At 36.5% G+C, this 17,491-nt stretch overlaps 1 protein-coding gene across 1 annotated transcript in view; it reads left to right on the top strand.

Annotated features, from left to right (window-relative positions):
- The window catches only part of PDE6C (phosphodiesterase 6C), a 39,926-nt gene that overhangs the window by 9,124 nt on the left and 13,311 nt on the right, over positions 1–17,491 (top strand). The window contains exons 10-14 of the mRNA XM_023531435.1: positions 2,642–2,710; positions 7,462–7,608; positions 7,849–7,956; positions 8,626–8,735; positions 10,198–10,285. Of these exons, the coding sequence (XP_023387203.1) occupies positions 2,642–2,710; positions 7,462–7,608; positions 7,849–7,956; positions 8,626–8,735; positions 10,198–10,285 (522 nt within the window). The remainder of the gene's footprint in view (positions 1–2,641; positions 2,711–7,461; positions 7,609–7,848; positions 7,957–8,625; positions 8,736–10,197; positions 10,286–17,491) is intronic.

The raw sequence follows: 17,491 nt of genomic DNA, 5'->3' as shown, positions 1-17,491 counted from the left end.
CTTTAAAGGCTGTGTAATCCTAGACACAATGTTTTGACACAATGTAGGAATTGTGCATCTAACACTCAAAGATTATTCTTCCTTTAAATTAAAAATAACCCAAGTGTGGGTGGGGTAGGAGGTGGTTATAAAAGGCTGATGCAAGGGAGCCTCGTGGTGCTGGATTAGTTCTGTATCTTGATTTTAGTAGAGGTTGTGCATACCTACATCTGTGATGAATTTGCATAGAGCCACACACACGCACACACGCACGCACACGTGCACAAATAAATATATGTAAATCTGGTGAAATCTGAATAAGCTCCTTGGATTGTACCAACATCTCTTTCCTGGTTTTGATATCGTACTATAGTTACACAAAATGTTACCACTGAGACAACTGGGTGAAGGGACATGGGACCTGTCTGTACATTTCTTTTGCAACATCCTGAGAATCTATAATTATTTCAAAATAAAAAGTAAAAGTAATAAACTAAGTGTCTTTATTGTTTGTAGAAAGGACCTGTAGATGAAACAGGCTGGGTCATTAAAAATGTCTTGTCCCTGCCGATTGTCAACAAGAAAGAAGACATTGTGGGAGTAGCTACATTTTACAACAGGAAAGATGGCAAACCTTTTGATGAGTATGATGAACACATTACTGAAGTAAGTGCAATTATAACATAATGGAGGTAAATGAAAATTACAAAATAATAGAAGCATAATTATTTGTTATTCTGGAATGATATTTTTGAAGAGCAGTTAAGACACGAGTCACACATGGTTGCAGTCAATATGTTATTGTGTCATTTCTGTTTTCTGACTTCTATAAACTGCAATATTTTTGACTTAAGTGTGAGCTGTTGGTTTAATCAAAATTCTTTACAATACTAGGAAATTGGGAATGAAGGTTTCTATCTCCTTTCTCTCCACCCGCTTCTATTCCCTCTCATTCTCACTCACACCCACAATAAACAGCCTTCTCTCTAATTTTCAGGTCATGCCTATTCTTGCCTATTCTACTGGATTCTTGTAATTTCTCTTTTTAAATAAAGTATTTGGTGTGCATGGTGTACTTTGAAAAGCAAGGGCTTAGCCAATTTTGTTGTCTGGGGGCATAATTGGTATGTTTTTTCTTAGATTAAAATAAGGAACTGGGTTCTTGGTGGTGGACAAGAGATCGATTGATAGGAAAACATGAAGATTGCTGCCTCCAAATCAATTTTCCTCTGATTTTAGAGATTTGAATCACATTTTATCTATTTCAGACTCTCACACAATTTCTTGGATGGTCTCTTTTAAATACTGACACCTATGAGAAAATGAATAAGCTAGAAAACAGAAAAGACATAGCCCAGGAAATGCTCATGAACCAGACCAAAGCTACTCCTGATGAAATCGAGTCTATTTTGGTAAGTGGAGAATTCAGTCCTGTGAACATTAGGTGGTATCTAACATCAAGGCTTCTAGAATTCACCTAATATTCAGAGGTCTGACAAATGAGAATAAGTTTAGTTCTGAGCTAAGGAGGGGAGACAGAGAAAGAGGTTGGGGGAGGCCCTGGGTGGCCCAGTATCCATAGACTCTTACTGGACAACCAGGCTGCTTGGATGGAACAGTGCTTCATTAAAAACAGCTTCTGAGTCTGTAGGAGCTGGAGTAGTAATGTCTAGATTCAAATGTGTTAGCAAGGAAAAAAATATTTCCAGGAAGGGAAATGTATCAGTCAGTTATTTTTGTGTAATGCTGCACAACAATCATAACATCTCAGTAGTAAATAACAATAAACATCTATTTCTCACTCAGGCATTTGTGGGTTGACCAGGCTTCAGCTAATCTTGGTTGGGCTTGGTTCCATGATGCAAGTTCGGTTTTCTCTATGTGTCTCCCTCATATTTCTTGATCAACAGCTACCTGATAAATGTTCTTCTCATAATGATGACAGAAGTGTTACAGAGCAAGCACACCGTGCAAGCACATTTTAAGTCTTTATTCATATCACATTCACTGAAATTTTTATTGGCCAAACATGACCAAAACCAACATCATGGATGATGGGAGAGCAAGTAGATATTTGCTAACAGTTCTAGTTATCACGAAATGAAGGGAAAATATCATATACCCACTATTTCTATTCCTTTTATTTCCCTAGCTTTTACAGTATGTGCTTAGGTATAGTTTTACTGTCATGGTTTTTTCTTTGTTTTCGTTTGTTTGTTTGTTTGTTTGTTTTGTTGGGTGATTTGAGAGTTAAGAAACTGGACTTGAGAGTTTGAGATACTGAAGATATTGAAGATGAGATGTTGAAGATGGGGAGAATAAAGGGGGATTGCTATATACTAAAAAAAAAAAAACAGATGTAAGCCACTTATTTTTTGCTTTCTCTCTCTCTCTCTCTCTCTCTCTCTCTCTCTTTCTCTTTCTCTCTCTCTCTCTCAATAGCTACTGTTACATTTTTGGGAAAATAGGAAAATCGATTAGATTATTTCTTGGAGGAAACTTCATACTCAGGTGCTTTAGGTTTTCTTTGTAGCCAGAATGCATCTTTGTCATGGAACTCATTACAGCATATTTTAAATATTTGTAAACTGATTTTAAGAGTGAGGAATCAGATAGAAATCTCCTTTATAAGAATTTCACCTCAATTGCTTTTACATTTTAGAAATTTAAAGAAAAGTTAAATATAGATGTAATTGAAGACTGTGAAGAAAAACAACTTGTCACTATTTTGGTAAGTGTTTTACTTTTATCCTTAATGTGTTTTTAATAAAATATATGAACATTGCTTTTTCATTTTTCAAGTAGATATTTCGTTTCCTCTTCCCTGGCACCTTTCGAAGCTAAAAAGAAAGGAGATTTCTTCTAAAGAGTCATCTTCTGGCTTCCTGCTTTTCTTCCTCCTCATCGCCTATAGTCTAATCCATGCAGATAATTTAAAATCCCAGCTAAACTAGACTATGGCCTAAGAGACTATAGACATAGATTCTAGAGATATCATGAACTGGTTTATTTTAATGGCTTTAGATTACACCATGGCCACCTCAGAAGACATGACAGGATTATAGAAAACAAACCCTTGTAGCTACAGTTATTATCTGCCGTCTCTAGCTTCTTTTCTGGAGTCTGCAAGAATTCAGTTCTTTCCTATTGTCATTGAGTCACCCTATTATTTCTGGTTGAAATTAACTTCTCTTCCAGTTCATTAATCATGTTATTTTTGTTGTTTTTACTGCTAACCCTCCAAACCCATTTTCTACAGTTTACTATTAAACTCATCCAATAAATTTTTAACTTCAGATTATCTTTTTCATTTCTAGAATGCACATTTAATTCTTTTTAAAGATTCCAACATTGTCTTAAAACTTTCCATCACTTTATCTATTTTGTCTATCTTTCTTTCTATTTCTTGAATTTATTGAGCACGGTTATTTTAAATTCTCCATCTCAAAATCTGCATCATCTGTAGGTCTGGTTCTACTGTCTATTTTTGCTTTTGGGTTTCAGTCATTTGATCATTTTAAAGCGTGCTCCATAATTTTTTTTTTTTTATTGAAAACTGGACATTGTGTATAAAAACTTGTTGTGGCTGTGGGTGATAATACATTTCTGCAAAGAGGGTTAGGTTTTCTTCTGGCGGGTGAATAAAGTTGGTTTTAGATTTTGTTAGGGATGGTCTGTTTCAGTTTTTACCCTTACTATAAGGATAGAGCAATTATTTCTAGAGTGTGGACCAAAAATGAAATTCTGAGTTATTACCAAGGACCCTAGACCTTGAATTTCAAAAGCTCAAATACAATCTGATTGAAATTGAAATAATATCACATTTATTTCTCTCACTAACTACCTCATCCTATTTTCCACTATCCCATATCCAGTCTTGAATGTAAGTGTTCTGCTTTCCAAACTAAGATGTACTGAACATCTCACCTTCCCCCTTCCCACCTCTTATGGTCTCTGAACCCCTCTCCTGGTCCTTGGTTGTGCTACTACAGAGTCAGTACCCTCTGACACCTGTTGAGGGCTTCATTCCCACCCTGAATATTTTTGTGTCACCTGAGGCTCTTCTTCCTTCTCCCACTGTCTTTCGCTCCACCTCTGAGCACTTTCCTCTCATACTTGGACCAGAAGACAACCTTTCCTTCTCCTCACCTGCCCTCAATAACATGTATCTTTTGTAAAATAAAATTTTAATTGACATCCATGACACGTTAGAAATTCTCTAGTTCTCTATTTAAAGAAGGAAGAACCTTGTTTTGGAGAAGCAATAGAATGGGTAAAGGACCAGTAGCTTTACCAAAAAACACCCCATTTTAATGTAAAATCTGCTCATCCCAAATCATTGTTGCATAAAACTTAGGAACTCAAGAAACAAACAAGTGTTTCAGAGGGATTCTTCAAAATTATCTTGGCTTAATTTCCCAGCTACGTGATTATTTATGCATTTCTACTTCCCACGATTTTTTCTCTAGGTGTGTACTTTAATTCTGGGTTCAGGGAAGGCCTGGTTCTATTTTATAGGTGTAACAGCAGGTGCACGTCATTGTGCTGGGAAGGACAGGGGTAGAAGTGCACTGACTCTGGCAAAAGAGGTGAGGAAAGTCCTCCTCCTACCTTTCTCCTGTTCTCTAGGACATTCCAGGTCACTCATAAAAAGAAGATCTGGAGAGTCAGAGAAGCGCCTCACTCCTTCATTCTTTATTCAATTTTTTTCATTCATTTAGTAATTATTGAGATGTATTATAATATAGAAAACTGTATGAGGTCCTGATGGCAAAAGATAGTATGGTCTGGTTCTAATCTGGTTCAAGAAGCCCCCTGTTTATTAGGGAGACAAAAATACAAGCACTGACATTGCCCTGGGTGGACGAGTTTACAGATCATGAGTGCCAAGGGCCTGAGGGAGTACTCGGCCTAATTCTACTCACAGAATGTGGTAGAATATGAGATGATAGCCACGGCCCCAAGGTGTGAAGGGGAAGCAGGAGTCAGCTGGGCGGGGATTGATGATGGGGACTTGGAGATGACTGGAGTTGAAAAGGGAAAGCGAGACAGTATAGGCCAGAGTGCGAAGACATGAGATAGCATGCTATCTTAAAGAAATGGTAGACAGCTGGGTTTGGCCAGAGCTTCAGTGAGCAGAGGGGAGGAGCAGCCTGTGAGGCCTGGCAAGGAGTCCAGACAAGACCATGACAGCCTGGCACACTGAGACCCCAGGACTGACATGACCAGATGTTCAGGATGATCCTTCTGGGAGCAGATGGTGCAAGCCATGGCAGCATCACCCTTCTCCACTCCCTACACCTCAGCTGTGTAATTCCTGCAAAGAGGAGAAAATCAGCCTTGAATGCCAGAGTTTTTACTGATCAGACCAATCAAAAGCCTTTATTTTGATCTACCACTCTGTAGCATAGACTTAAAAATGGCTTTTCTTCAAAACCTGTGATTTCTGTATTAAAGTATTATTTTACAGGTTCTTCTATAACTGTACCTGGGGCCTAGGAATCATAATTCTGAATTTACTTTGTTTCCTGCTAAAATGAATATTTACATTTAAGTATGACTGACCCTGCAATGCATTAAAAAGTATTTTCACATTTTATCTTTACATGGCACTCTAGGAACTGTGAGGCAGAGATGACTTCCAGCAGGGAGGCCACGTGGTGTAGGGCACCTCCGCCACTGTCTGTACCTACCTTTTCTTTAAAAGCTTTGTTTATTGTCTGTCACTCCGCATGAGAACATATATTTCAGGAGTAGTGACAATGTCTGTTTTATCCATGGCTTCATCCATAATGCTTAGAACACAGATAGGAACCAATAAATGTTTGTTGAATGAATAAATAATAAATGAATGAATGAAAAAGAAGAACCTATATGAGCAAGGAATCTGGGAGAGTTTGGAGAGAGAAAGAAAGTGATGAGGATAGGTAACAAAGGACATAGGAGGATCCTATGAGAAAGGGAAAAAAGAGTTTTATGAAGTGTTACATGGGCCATGAATTGAATCTCCTCTAATTTTTCTTTAAACACGCACATAGAATCGGAATAGGTTTTTAGATTAAAACACCAAAACCGAAATGTTACTATTACAGTTTCCATTTCACAGATGAGAAAATTGAGGCTCGTTCAGTCTGGGAGATGTAGTTAACCCGAACTCAGAACTGAACACTAGTCTCCTGATGCCAAGGCACTGCTTTGCAGGAAAAAGTCTCTGCCTAAAGGAACAGTCTGAGAGTGACACTGGTGGGAAGGGAGCCCCACGGAAAAGAGAGAAGGGCAAGGGTGTGAGAGACCAGCCCAGACTCACAGGGTAGGGGACTAGAAACCATAATTCTACCTAAAACAGGCATATATCATTTGCCGTTGAAATTTGTATAAATAGAGCCTGAACTATCCCCTGGAAAACCTTAAACTTACCAAGGGCAACGACCTCAGCACACTATTAAGGACACACAATGGACTCGGTAAATACCCAGTGAACTGCATTGCTCCTGCACATCCATCTGGGAGGCCCATATAGCCCTCGCTAACTCCTGCCTCCTGGCCCTTTCTCTCCTCCTACCAATCAGCTGAATACCTGCCCCTCCAGAATCTCTCTCCCTTTAATTCCCCACTCCTGCCTTCAGGTGTTCAGTCTCTCACACACAGTCCAAGCGCTCAGATGCTATGCTCTGAGAGTTCTGAGCTCTCACCCTTCCCTGCTCTGTACTGTATAACCATTTCAATAAGTTAACTTCCTTAAGGGTAAGATCTACATTTTTATTTTCCAAGCCATGCCAATACTCATGTGCCTAATTCACTGTTTTTTTGTTTTGTTTTGTTTTGTTTTTTTTGTTTTGTTTTGTTTTGTTTCCACATAACCCTAAATCCTAACAAGGTGTGAGTTAAATGAGGTTTCTGCAAGTGTACCAAAACACTGCAGGACATCCATTCAACAAACTTCTCCCGAGCACCTCCACGGGACAGGCACCACAGGTTCTGGGACAAACACCACAGCAAATAAGAGACGTGATCCCACCCTTGCGCACCTCACAGTCTCATGGGAAAGCATTATAGAGTATGTAAAGAAGTATGATAGGATTGAATTAAGTGATTATTTACTGTTTACCGAATATCTCTTGAATGTGAAAAATGAGGAGTATTAAAAATGGGTAAAGCTGAGGAGTCTAAATGTTTGATTTTGCATCGTGGAAAAAAAATAGCCACTGGAGTCAGATTTAGAATTGAATTCCATTACTTAGAAAGACTCTTAATATAGCCGAGACTCAGTTTTACCACCTGGAAACTGGGGATAATCATGCAGGTTTGTCGTGAGGATAATATATGCAAACACACAATCCAGTGCCAGACGCTGTAAAGGCTCAGTGCATTGCATGTGGCATCCATTTATTGCAATTTTGTTTCACACCCAGTGTTGGATATGTGAGACTAGAGGCAAAAAAGGTGAATGCAACCTGAAACAGTTTGTCCTTGTTTGAACAGAAAGAGGACTTGCCAGACCCAAAGGTAGTAGACCTGTATGAATTCCGCTTCAGTGACTTCCTCATCACAGAACACGAACTGATTAAGTGTGGACTACGACTGTTTTTTGAAATAAATGTGGTGGAGAAATTCAAAGTACCCGTCGAGGTCAGATGGTCTTTAATGTAAAATACTGACTGATTCTTTTGCTGTACTTTGCTAATGTTTCCTGCAGTTCAAAAGATTAACTTCAGTTTGAATTTTAAATTATCATTAACTTTGTAAATATATCAGCTTAACCCCTGTAAATAAGACCAACCAATCTTTTTAGATAAGATTGTCACAGACCTCTTAACCTTTAGCATTCTGCTCCAAAGTCTGAACGGTGTTGTCTTCTTTTGGTAACAGGTTCTTACCAGATGGATGTACACCGTGAGAAAGGGGTACCGTTCCATCACTTACCACAACTGGCGGCACGGCTTCAATGTGGGTCAGACGATGTTCACTTTGCTGATGGTAGGTACAGAGCTCTGGAAGTCATTGTAAACCTGCACATTTCCCCTTTGAATATGGCGAGAACTGGAGACGGTTCATCAGTTTAGGTCAGTAATTTTGGAATTCATGGACATAATCTCATAAACCCTAACTCCCCTGTAGATGATGCCAGGCACGCGGGTGTCCCTGGGCACTTGGCTGGATTATCACTTTGACAATCATGTAGTTATCTTTTTAAAGGAAATTTCTGTTACCTGCTGGTTTGTTTTTTTCTTTTCAGTTACAGTTGACATACAATATGCTATTAGTTTCAAGTGAACAACATAATGATTACACACTTATATAACTTCCCAAGTGATCACCCCATAAGTCTAGTACCCATCTGACCCAGTACATAGTTATTACAATGTTGCTGACTATATTTCCTACGCTGTACATTATATCCCCATGACTGTTTTTATAACTGGCAATTTGTACTTATTAATCCCTTCTCCTTTTTAACTCATCCCCTCAACTACTCTTTCATCCTGCTGAGTTTTGTAATTGCCCAGAATGAGTTACAATTCTCAACAAGAAATAAAACCAGCTTGCTTTGAAAACAAAGTAGGTCTCCTTCTCCATTGCAGGCAGGACTCACTGCATGCACTGTACAGGTATATTGATTCAAGTAAATACATATGTAATTTTTAGACAGGAAGACTAAAGAAATACTATACGGATCTTGAAGCCTTTGCCATGCTCGCCGCTGCTTTCTGCCATGACATTGACCACAGAGGCACCAATAATTTGTATCAGATGAAGTAAGTGAACACACGTGGCAAAGTTGACAAGTGCTGATGATGTCTGAAGGTGTCTAAGGGGAGAATGAATGAAAAGCACCTTGCGGGCAGGTTTAGTTGTCAATATCTTTAATCTCCTTTAATCTGGAATCATTCCTCAACATTTTTGTGTCCTTCAAGATGTTGATGTTTTTGAAGAGTCTAGGCCAGTTTTGCAAAATATGATTCCATTTGGATTTGTCTGATTGTTTCCAAATTGCTAGATTCAGGGGAAACATTTTTGGGTAGAAATCCTACATAGAGGATATTGTGTCCTCAGTGCATTGTGTCAGGAGGCTCACGATGTCAATTTGTCCCATCATCTATGAGGTTAAATCAAACTCTTTGTGACTAATGTCTAGCTGATCTCTTTATGCAAAGGTACATTTTCTCCTTTGTGTTAATAACTAATCTGTGAGGTGTTACTTTGAAACTGGGTAAATACCTAACTCTCCAGTAACATTTCTTACCAGTGTTTTTAAACCCAAAGGAATTAAAGATACCACTCTTTTCAACTGGAATTGAGCTTTATTCATTTTTTTAAAAATCTCCAGCGCTGACAGAGATTAGGTTTTTGAATACATGTTAAAATTATGATCAATTACAACATGGATCAGACATGGTTCCCTAAGTGGAGTAGCTGCTTTACCAGACCTGTTAGTGACTTGTTTGTGATGCCTCCCCTCCCTAAAGTTCTGCTCTTTCTGAAATAAAATAAAACTTCTCTACTAAGCTGACATCAATATTTCTTATTTCTTATTTTTTTAAAATTATATATTCCATGTCTCCATAGTGAAGCCTCCACATTATCTATGTAGACCTTGTGCCTCAGCCTCTCTGCATCTTTTCTTCTTTTCACCTTTTTATTTGTGACGTCACTTTCCCTTCTCAAACAGGAAGAATTGAAGAAAGGCAGAGTACCAAAGACCGAGGTCTCCACTTACACAAATCTGTGACCTAACCGTTAATAAATAGGAAATTTAAGTTTAAATTTATCTCACTGTTTTGGAGGAGAAAAGAAATGTTACTTTACAGTGATTTTCATTTTGATTCTTAGAAATTCTTAATGAACACTTTCTATGCAAATAATGTGTGGCTTCAACGGGTTTGCTCCATGTTCTGTGGGTCATAGTCTAGCACTGTGAACTCCAGGGAACTTTGTGATTTTACGTGCAGGGGATGAACCAAACTTCCTAGTTTAAACAATTTGATCATTTTAGTCATTCAGCAAAATCAGGGGATTTTAAAAAAGATTTATTGAAAGAGCATTTTCTCGTCTTCTAAATCTAAAAAATCTTTTCCAATATGTTACTTTCGACCATTTCACAAGCATTAGGAGAGAAGGAGAGGAAAGAAATGAAAAAAGTCCTCAGATAGTAAAGATTCTATATCGCATGGACTTAAGTAGAATCTTTAAAATGATGGCATATCCTTTTCCTCCTAGATCCACATCTCCATTAGCAAGGCTTCATGGATCTTCTATTTTGGAGAGGCACCATCTGGAGTACAGTAAGACTCTACTGCAGGATGAGGTACGTGAGCCTCTATCTAGGGCGGCTCACAGCTCTGGATCAAAACACTAACCCACAGAAAATGCTTGGAAAGAGGATGGCCTTGAGTTATGGAGGCTGACAGTATATACTTTTATTAAAGTCGATTGACAGAAATTGCTCTAGTGCAACAGTTTCTGAACAACCAAGTTGGAAGTAGCTAAGATAAAGGAGAAAAGAGCCATAGAAAGTTACAGAATCTCTGTGGGCCTGTGAAGAAAGAAGAAAAAGCTGATAGTGGATATGAAAAGGCCCTGTGCATCCTAAAGTCTATATAAATGTAAAGAGAAGAAATGGCTACACAGACACTGATTTTCTTATTCATTTATGATCACTTGCTGGAGGGCAGGGTCTGTACCTTTGAGAAAGTCAAGCTTTGGTAGTAGATACAGGCATGAAATCAGGGTGTAAGACAGAATCAGACAACAGCCATCAGAGAAGTACTGAGAGATCCAGAGGGAGATGTCATAATCAGGAGTGGGCAGGGCATTGAGAAGAAGAGGGACAGATTCAGGGATGGCTTTACACAGGAAGTGGCTTTGAGCTTGATCTTGATTTGTACATATCATGTGCTACTAACATTCCATGAGAAGTAGTCATTCTTCTTCTCTTTTTCAATTTTATTTAAGGAGTATATAGGCTACGGAAAAGTTGTGGCTGTAATCTAATTATACTTAAAAAAAAAATCTCTTGAGAAAGTTCCAAACCAAAACATTTATTAGTGGAGGGGAACACTGTTTTGTCACAGCAGAGAACTTGTTTAGAATCACACATGCTCATTAGGATAAGTAAGACCTCTTGAGAGTAGAGCTTTTCTCAGTTTTGATAATAATCTTTTATTAAAGACTCAGGAGAAGGAATACACAGAAATGTGTCCAGATTTAGAGACAAAACTACATTCTTTGAGGTAATGAAAAGCCAAATGGGAAAACTATTAAGACAGAGCAACCAGGCAGAAAAATGGAAAAAAGAAAAAAAAAATGACTCAAGTGTTTTTAATGGTCTGTGATTGATGCAGCACCCAGACCAACTGTGTCAGCTACTGATTTAGCAGGGCAGGGGCAGGCAGGCTTTCAGAAACAGATCCTGGGCTTCTTCTCATACTGACCACTCTCTCTGGGGTCAGGGCCCAGGAATCTGCATTTTCAGTAAGAACTTTAATAATTCTGATGTACAGCCAGAACCTCTTCCTGCAGTGGGATTTATGCCATAAATATGATGATAATATCTGTTTTGTAAGAACGAAAAGGAGTAGAAGTAGAAGTAATTCAGAAAGAGTTGTTATTACTCAATTTGTTATGAGTCTTTGTTTTATAGGTTGTGACAACCTTATATTTTTGAGTCGGAATTTCTATACATCCCACTGATTATGTGATGCCACCTGCAGATTGTGTCAAATATAACTTTTATTATTTAAACTTGCTAAAGGAGAATATGTTTAAAAACTACAGCCAAATATTTAAATGCTTAACACTGGAAGGCTCCTCATATTCTGTATGTTTTTCCCTTCTGGGATTTGAGAGTTTATAACGAGAGTTGTGGATTTTCATCTTAATTTTTTATATGTTATATACTCTGCAGTCTGAACTGGTTTGGGTGGCTATATAAGGGCTTATTATTCTTTCTAAAAAGGAATATTGCGTCTCGGTAATCTTTACCACCTTGGTAAGGACCTGTCTACAATGCTATTCAATCTGCTAATTGCAGACTTTTAGGGACTGTAAATAGAGTCGCTAGGCAATGCAATCACGGAGCTTTTTAAAAGCAGGGAAGTTGAGTGCTGAAAAAAATGAAATTTTTAGCCATCAGATGTTCTTTTTATATTTTTGGGAGACAATGCAGTTTTTGTTGTTGTTGTTGTTGTTGTTTTCTTTGCTTTATTTTGTTTTTTACTTTTTTGTATACAGAAATATTTACATTAAAAACTTTTAATTTTTTTAAATAAAGGAAATCTTTAGGATTTATCCAGCAATTTTGGCAATTTGTGGGCATGACTCAGACATTTTGTTTTGCATATTATAAGGCTTTGACCTAATGTGTCCTTATGTTCCAGTAGAGTGGGATTCACTGCTTTGAGGATTAGAACCACCTGTATTCTAATCAGATGTAAATCCACTCTTTAACCTGAGTGAACAACTGGAAAAAAACTTGTTAGTCAAATTTGTGAGAGTATACATTTTAATATTATAATGTATTGTAGAAATGATGAAATAAATTGTTCAGCATAAACAACAGAACCCCTTTATTCTTCAAAACACTTCCTTATAAAGTGTATGATAATTCTATTTGTGCTTTTCGTACCAATTTCATCTTATACCAAAAAAGGCATGAAAAAGAAATTAAATATTTTGTGTACGGTCACCAGCGAGCTATGAATATGTTGGCAATCTTCTCTTACGGGTATTGCACGTACCACCTCAAACACTAGAACTGCCTGTACCTTCCGTGGCCACCTCAGCTGGGAACCTTCATCAGAATGAATTAAAGCCACTTCTACCTATTTCGATGTGCTACACAGAATTTATGTTTTTATTGCCACTTTAATAGTATGGGGAGAACAAAAATAGACTCTTTTTGTGAGCAAGTGGGGCCCAGCTGGAGTGGGGCAGGGGGTAGGCCTCCTCTCTTGTTCTGCTGCACCTGTCAGTACATTGTGTTTTCAGCACAATTCTCAAGAAAATAAATGAAATATTACATACTTACATATTTTTAATTGATTTAAAAATTGTAAAAATCACACATACCCACTATAAGAATTCAAGCAACAGGAAAAATTTCAAAGACAAATATAAAAAAATCACTGCAAATCTTATTGCTTAGAAATGGGTATCACATTAACATTTGATGAACTTCATTGCAGCCACCCTATGAATATATATACAGGCAGGATAGAGAGAAACAATTTTAGAAAAATGGGAATATATTATCCAAGCTATTTTTTAAAGTCAGAATTATGTTTTTTTATCAGCTTTGTTGTAGTATAATATGTGTACAATAAACTGTACCCCTTTAATGTGTACAATTTTGTAAGTTTTTGCAATTTTATACACCTGGGAAACCCCACCACAATCAAGATACAGAACATCTCTGTCACAATGGTTGCTTATGCCCCTTTGTGGTCCATGCCTGTCTCCACTCTCAGCCCTAAGCAACCATTGAAGTGCTGTTAGTCACTATAGATTAGTTTGAATTTTTTAGCGTTTATATAAGTGTAATCATACAATAAGTACTCTTGTGCTAGCTTCTTTCATGCATTATAATAATTTTGATAATTTGTCCATGTTGTTGCATATATCAGGGATTCATTTCTTTCTGTCACTGAGTAGCATTCCATTTGTCTTAAATAAAATGTATATAATTTCACTTGAATTTAACAGAAACATTTTGGAAATTGAAGGAATTGCATCAGATAACTGTCTTTATTGCAAGAGCTATTAGTTCTTAAAGAGCCCTCTAAAATGAATAACAAATGACTATGGGAAATTACGAAAAACTATGGGAAATTATGAAAACTATAGCATTTAGATGTTTGATATTTTAAACTATATGTGTTAACTTTACACTAGCTGTTAACTTCCTGTTATGTATCAAGAAACTGTGTACTTTTACTTCTTCCCACGTCTCCACCTCTGTTTGTAAGGTATTCATTATCATTAGTATTTATTTTACCACTATCAGTATATCTAAAATTCACATCTTGCTCTATAATTTCCATAACCGTTCATTACTAATTCTACTTTTCACTGGGCCCAGTACTTAACATCAGTTGTCTTACCATGGCTCCTCCACTCTCGTTTATTATACTTTGACTCACATCTTGATTGGTTAGATTTTTGTCATCTGTCTAAGAGATGCTAATCTAAGTACATGCTTAAGACTATTGCTTGTTACATTTGTTTTTGAAGGTCAGTTTGGCAATATGTAAAGGTCTTGGGTCACACTTTCTTTTTCTTAGAAAGTAGAGGGCCTTGCTCCAATGACTTTTGGCATTAAAGCATTGCCTTGAAAAGGTATATATGGCCAGTCTGATTTTCTCCCTAGTATGTGAATTGCTTTTTCTGCATAGATCCTCAATGACTCTTTATTCTAGTAACTTTACATGAATGTCTTGATGTTTTTCATTCTGCATTGGGTTTTTTCTTAACTATGTGTTATATATATCATCTACAGATTTTTTTTAATTTCAGGGAAGTTTTTTTTCATTGTGTCTTTGAACATTCTTCTAATACACTGGGAACACCAATTATTTATATGTCAAGTCTCCTTTGCCATTCATATCTATTATATTTTTAGCCATTTTTATATATTTATTCTTTTCCTTTGTGTTTTAATTTCCTCAATCATACGTACTGTGTTGTATGCTTCCGTTTCAGTTGTTTACTCAATTGGATAGTGTTTAATGTGGATTTAATCAACTATAATACTTTTTTTTTCAGTCCCATTTTTCTCATTCTACTACTGAGCTTTGCTAGTTCATTTTTTATTTTACTGTTGTCGTACAATATCCTCTTTGAATTCTTGTGTTTTTGAGACTAAGAATTATTGGTGTAAATTTTTCACGTTTCATAAGTTATTTTCTTTGATATATTTTTCATCTGCTTTTTATTTGTCTTCCTTTCTTGTTTTTTCTTGAAGTCTGGTGTGTGTGTGTGTGTGTGTGTGTGAACAAACTACACTTATTTATTCAGTCATCTATTGAAAACTACTTACATTACTTCTGATTTAGAACTACTATGTAGAGTGCTTCTATGACTATCTAGTACATGTCTTTTCGAGAACATATGTGCACATTGTTTGGTATATGCCCAGGAATGGAATCGTTTGACCATAGGGTGTGCAGATGTTCAGCTTTAGCAGATACTGACAGTTTTCCCAAATGGTTCGACTCATGTACATTCCTATTGACAGTTCATTCTAGTTGTTCTACATCTCTCCAATACTTGGTACTTTCCATTTTTCTCATTTTAGTCATTCCGATGGGGATGCAGTGATATTGCATTGAATTTAATTTATATCAAATTAAATAACATTGTTTTATACATATGAACTACATTTTCATGTTTATTGGCCTTTTGAAATGCTCATTTTGGAGTTGCTCAACTTTGCTTTCAATTTGATTGATAGGAATTCTTTATATATTCTGGTTTACATGTCTTTTGTTGGATATGTGTATTGCAAATATCTTCTGCCTCTCTGTGAATTGCCTTTTTACTCTCTCAATGGTGGATTTCAATGACCAGTCTTAATTTTAATATAGTCCAATTTGATCATTTTTTTAAGATTGGTTCTTTTTTACCCTCTTAAAAGAATTTTTGCCTACTCAAGACCATGGAAATGTTTTTCTCTAAAAGTGGTATTATTCTACTTTTCTCATTTATATCTACAGTCCTTTTACAAATTAATATAAATGATGTGAGGTAAAGATTAAGATACATTTTTCTTTCCATGTGGAAATCCAGTTGACCCAGCACCATTTACTGAAAAGGTCACCCTTTTCCCACTACACTTAAGTGACACTTTTGTCACAAATCAGATAATTGCATAGGTGTGACTGTTTCTGCACTCTCTGTTCTATTCCACTGGCCAGTTTGTTTCTCCTTCGTCAATACCATGGTATCTTATTTACTATAACTTTATAGTAAGTTTTGATTTCTTAAAGTCTAAATTCTCCAGCTTTGTTCTCCTTCAAGACTGCCTTGGCTTTTATTAACCCTTTGCACTTCCATATGAATTTTAAAAGCAGTTCGTCAATTTACAAAAGCACAGACGTACACAAACCTGTTGGCATTTTGGTTGGAGTTGCATTGAGTCTATAGATTCTTTTTCATTCTTGTGGTCTTTATGGAGAGGTTTTATGCTGTTTCCTTTTGAAAATTACTCATCCCTTAGTGGAACCAGCTATCTGTTGAAGAATTCTGTTGGAGGAAGGGCAGGGATGAGCTGAGGAAATCTTCAGCTCCTGATTTATTGTCTCAAACACTGTCTCATCAATTCTATTTCCTTTGTCTGGGGAACACACTTCTTTGATTTTGGCTGAGGCTCATCTTGAACAAAGTCCACAAGTTACAGGCTCTCTGTGTTATGATGTAGCCACTGATGTCTGCCTTCTCCCTTCACTCTTGTTACTTATGGCTAACTTTTTGTTCTAGGAGACTAAGTAGTTGGAGTCAATACAAATGTATACCAGCATAGCTTTTGCATCAACTTCTCTCCTGCTGTTCTGTAGTGTCAAACTAGGTCTTTGAGGGATATCCTTACTTCTGTGTGCTGTCCATATACTGAGACCCTTTGCTCTAATTAAAGGATCACTGGCTTTGTCTTCCATTATTTAAAAAGCACTTGCATGTGTGTATATGTGTTTACTCCTGAATTTTCCCCAAAATGTTTAATGGAGCTTCACAAAATACATTTAAGAAAAGAAAAAGAAAATAAAGGCTAATGGAAAAAATTTTTTTAATGTATGTAAAGGCCCAAAATGTACACAATGAGGTATAAACATTTATTAGACATGGGCTACGATTTGGTCAAGAGCTTTCCAGCATCTAACATAAAAACAGAAGCAGTTTATGAATGGTAAATATACAATGCAAAATATATATGACTTACAGTTGAATTGTACACTGGAATCTTACTGGATTTCGTTAATAATGTCACCATAATAAAAAATTAAAAAATTTAAAAATTTTAAAATATTAATAATATGGTGAGGTGCCTGCTCCACCTCACCATATTGAAAGATGTACAGTGGCCCCTACTGGCTTAAATTCTAATTAAAAACTGTGCAATAGGTAAAACAAACAAACAAACAAAAAAACGGAAGCAGTATCTTTTATATGAACCTATATCCATAGCTTTAAAAGAAACCACTTAGAAACTCTTCCTTTAAGAACGTTAGCTGTAAAAGGAAGGGGATAAAAAAATACAGAATTAAGAAAGGGTTTTTCAATTAATAGACTTGTACATGTTTTTAGATCAAAGTGAAAATGAGTGAGAAAAAAAGCTGAGAGTGAAATTCAGGTGTATTGTGCTATGTATAAAAAGGTAGTACTGAAAAGTTGAATGTATACCCTTTTTCCTTAATTATACCACTTTTAAAAGTATGTCATTTTAAAAAATCCAATATTGATTACTTTGTAAAGTAAAAGAACTTTTGACAATCTATCAGCTTTAATACAGCTGTTTTTTTTT

Source organism: Pteropus vampyrus, unplaced genomic scaffold, assembly GCF_000151845.1.
Source record: "Pteropus vampyrus isolate Shadow unplaced genomic scaffold, Pvam_2.0 Scaffold68, whole genome shotgun sequence".
Classification (NCBI taxonomy): domain Eukaryota; kingdom Metazoa; phylum Chordata; class Mammalia; order Chiroptera; family Pteropodidae; genus Pteropus; species Pteropus vampyrus.
Note: the sequence above shows the minus strand (reverse complement) of the source record. Positions and strands in the feature narration are given on the sequence as shown.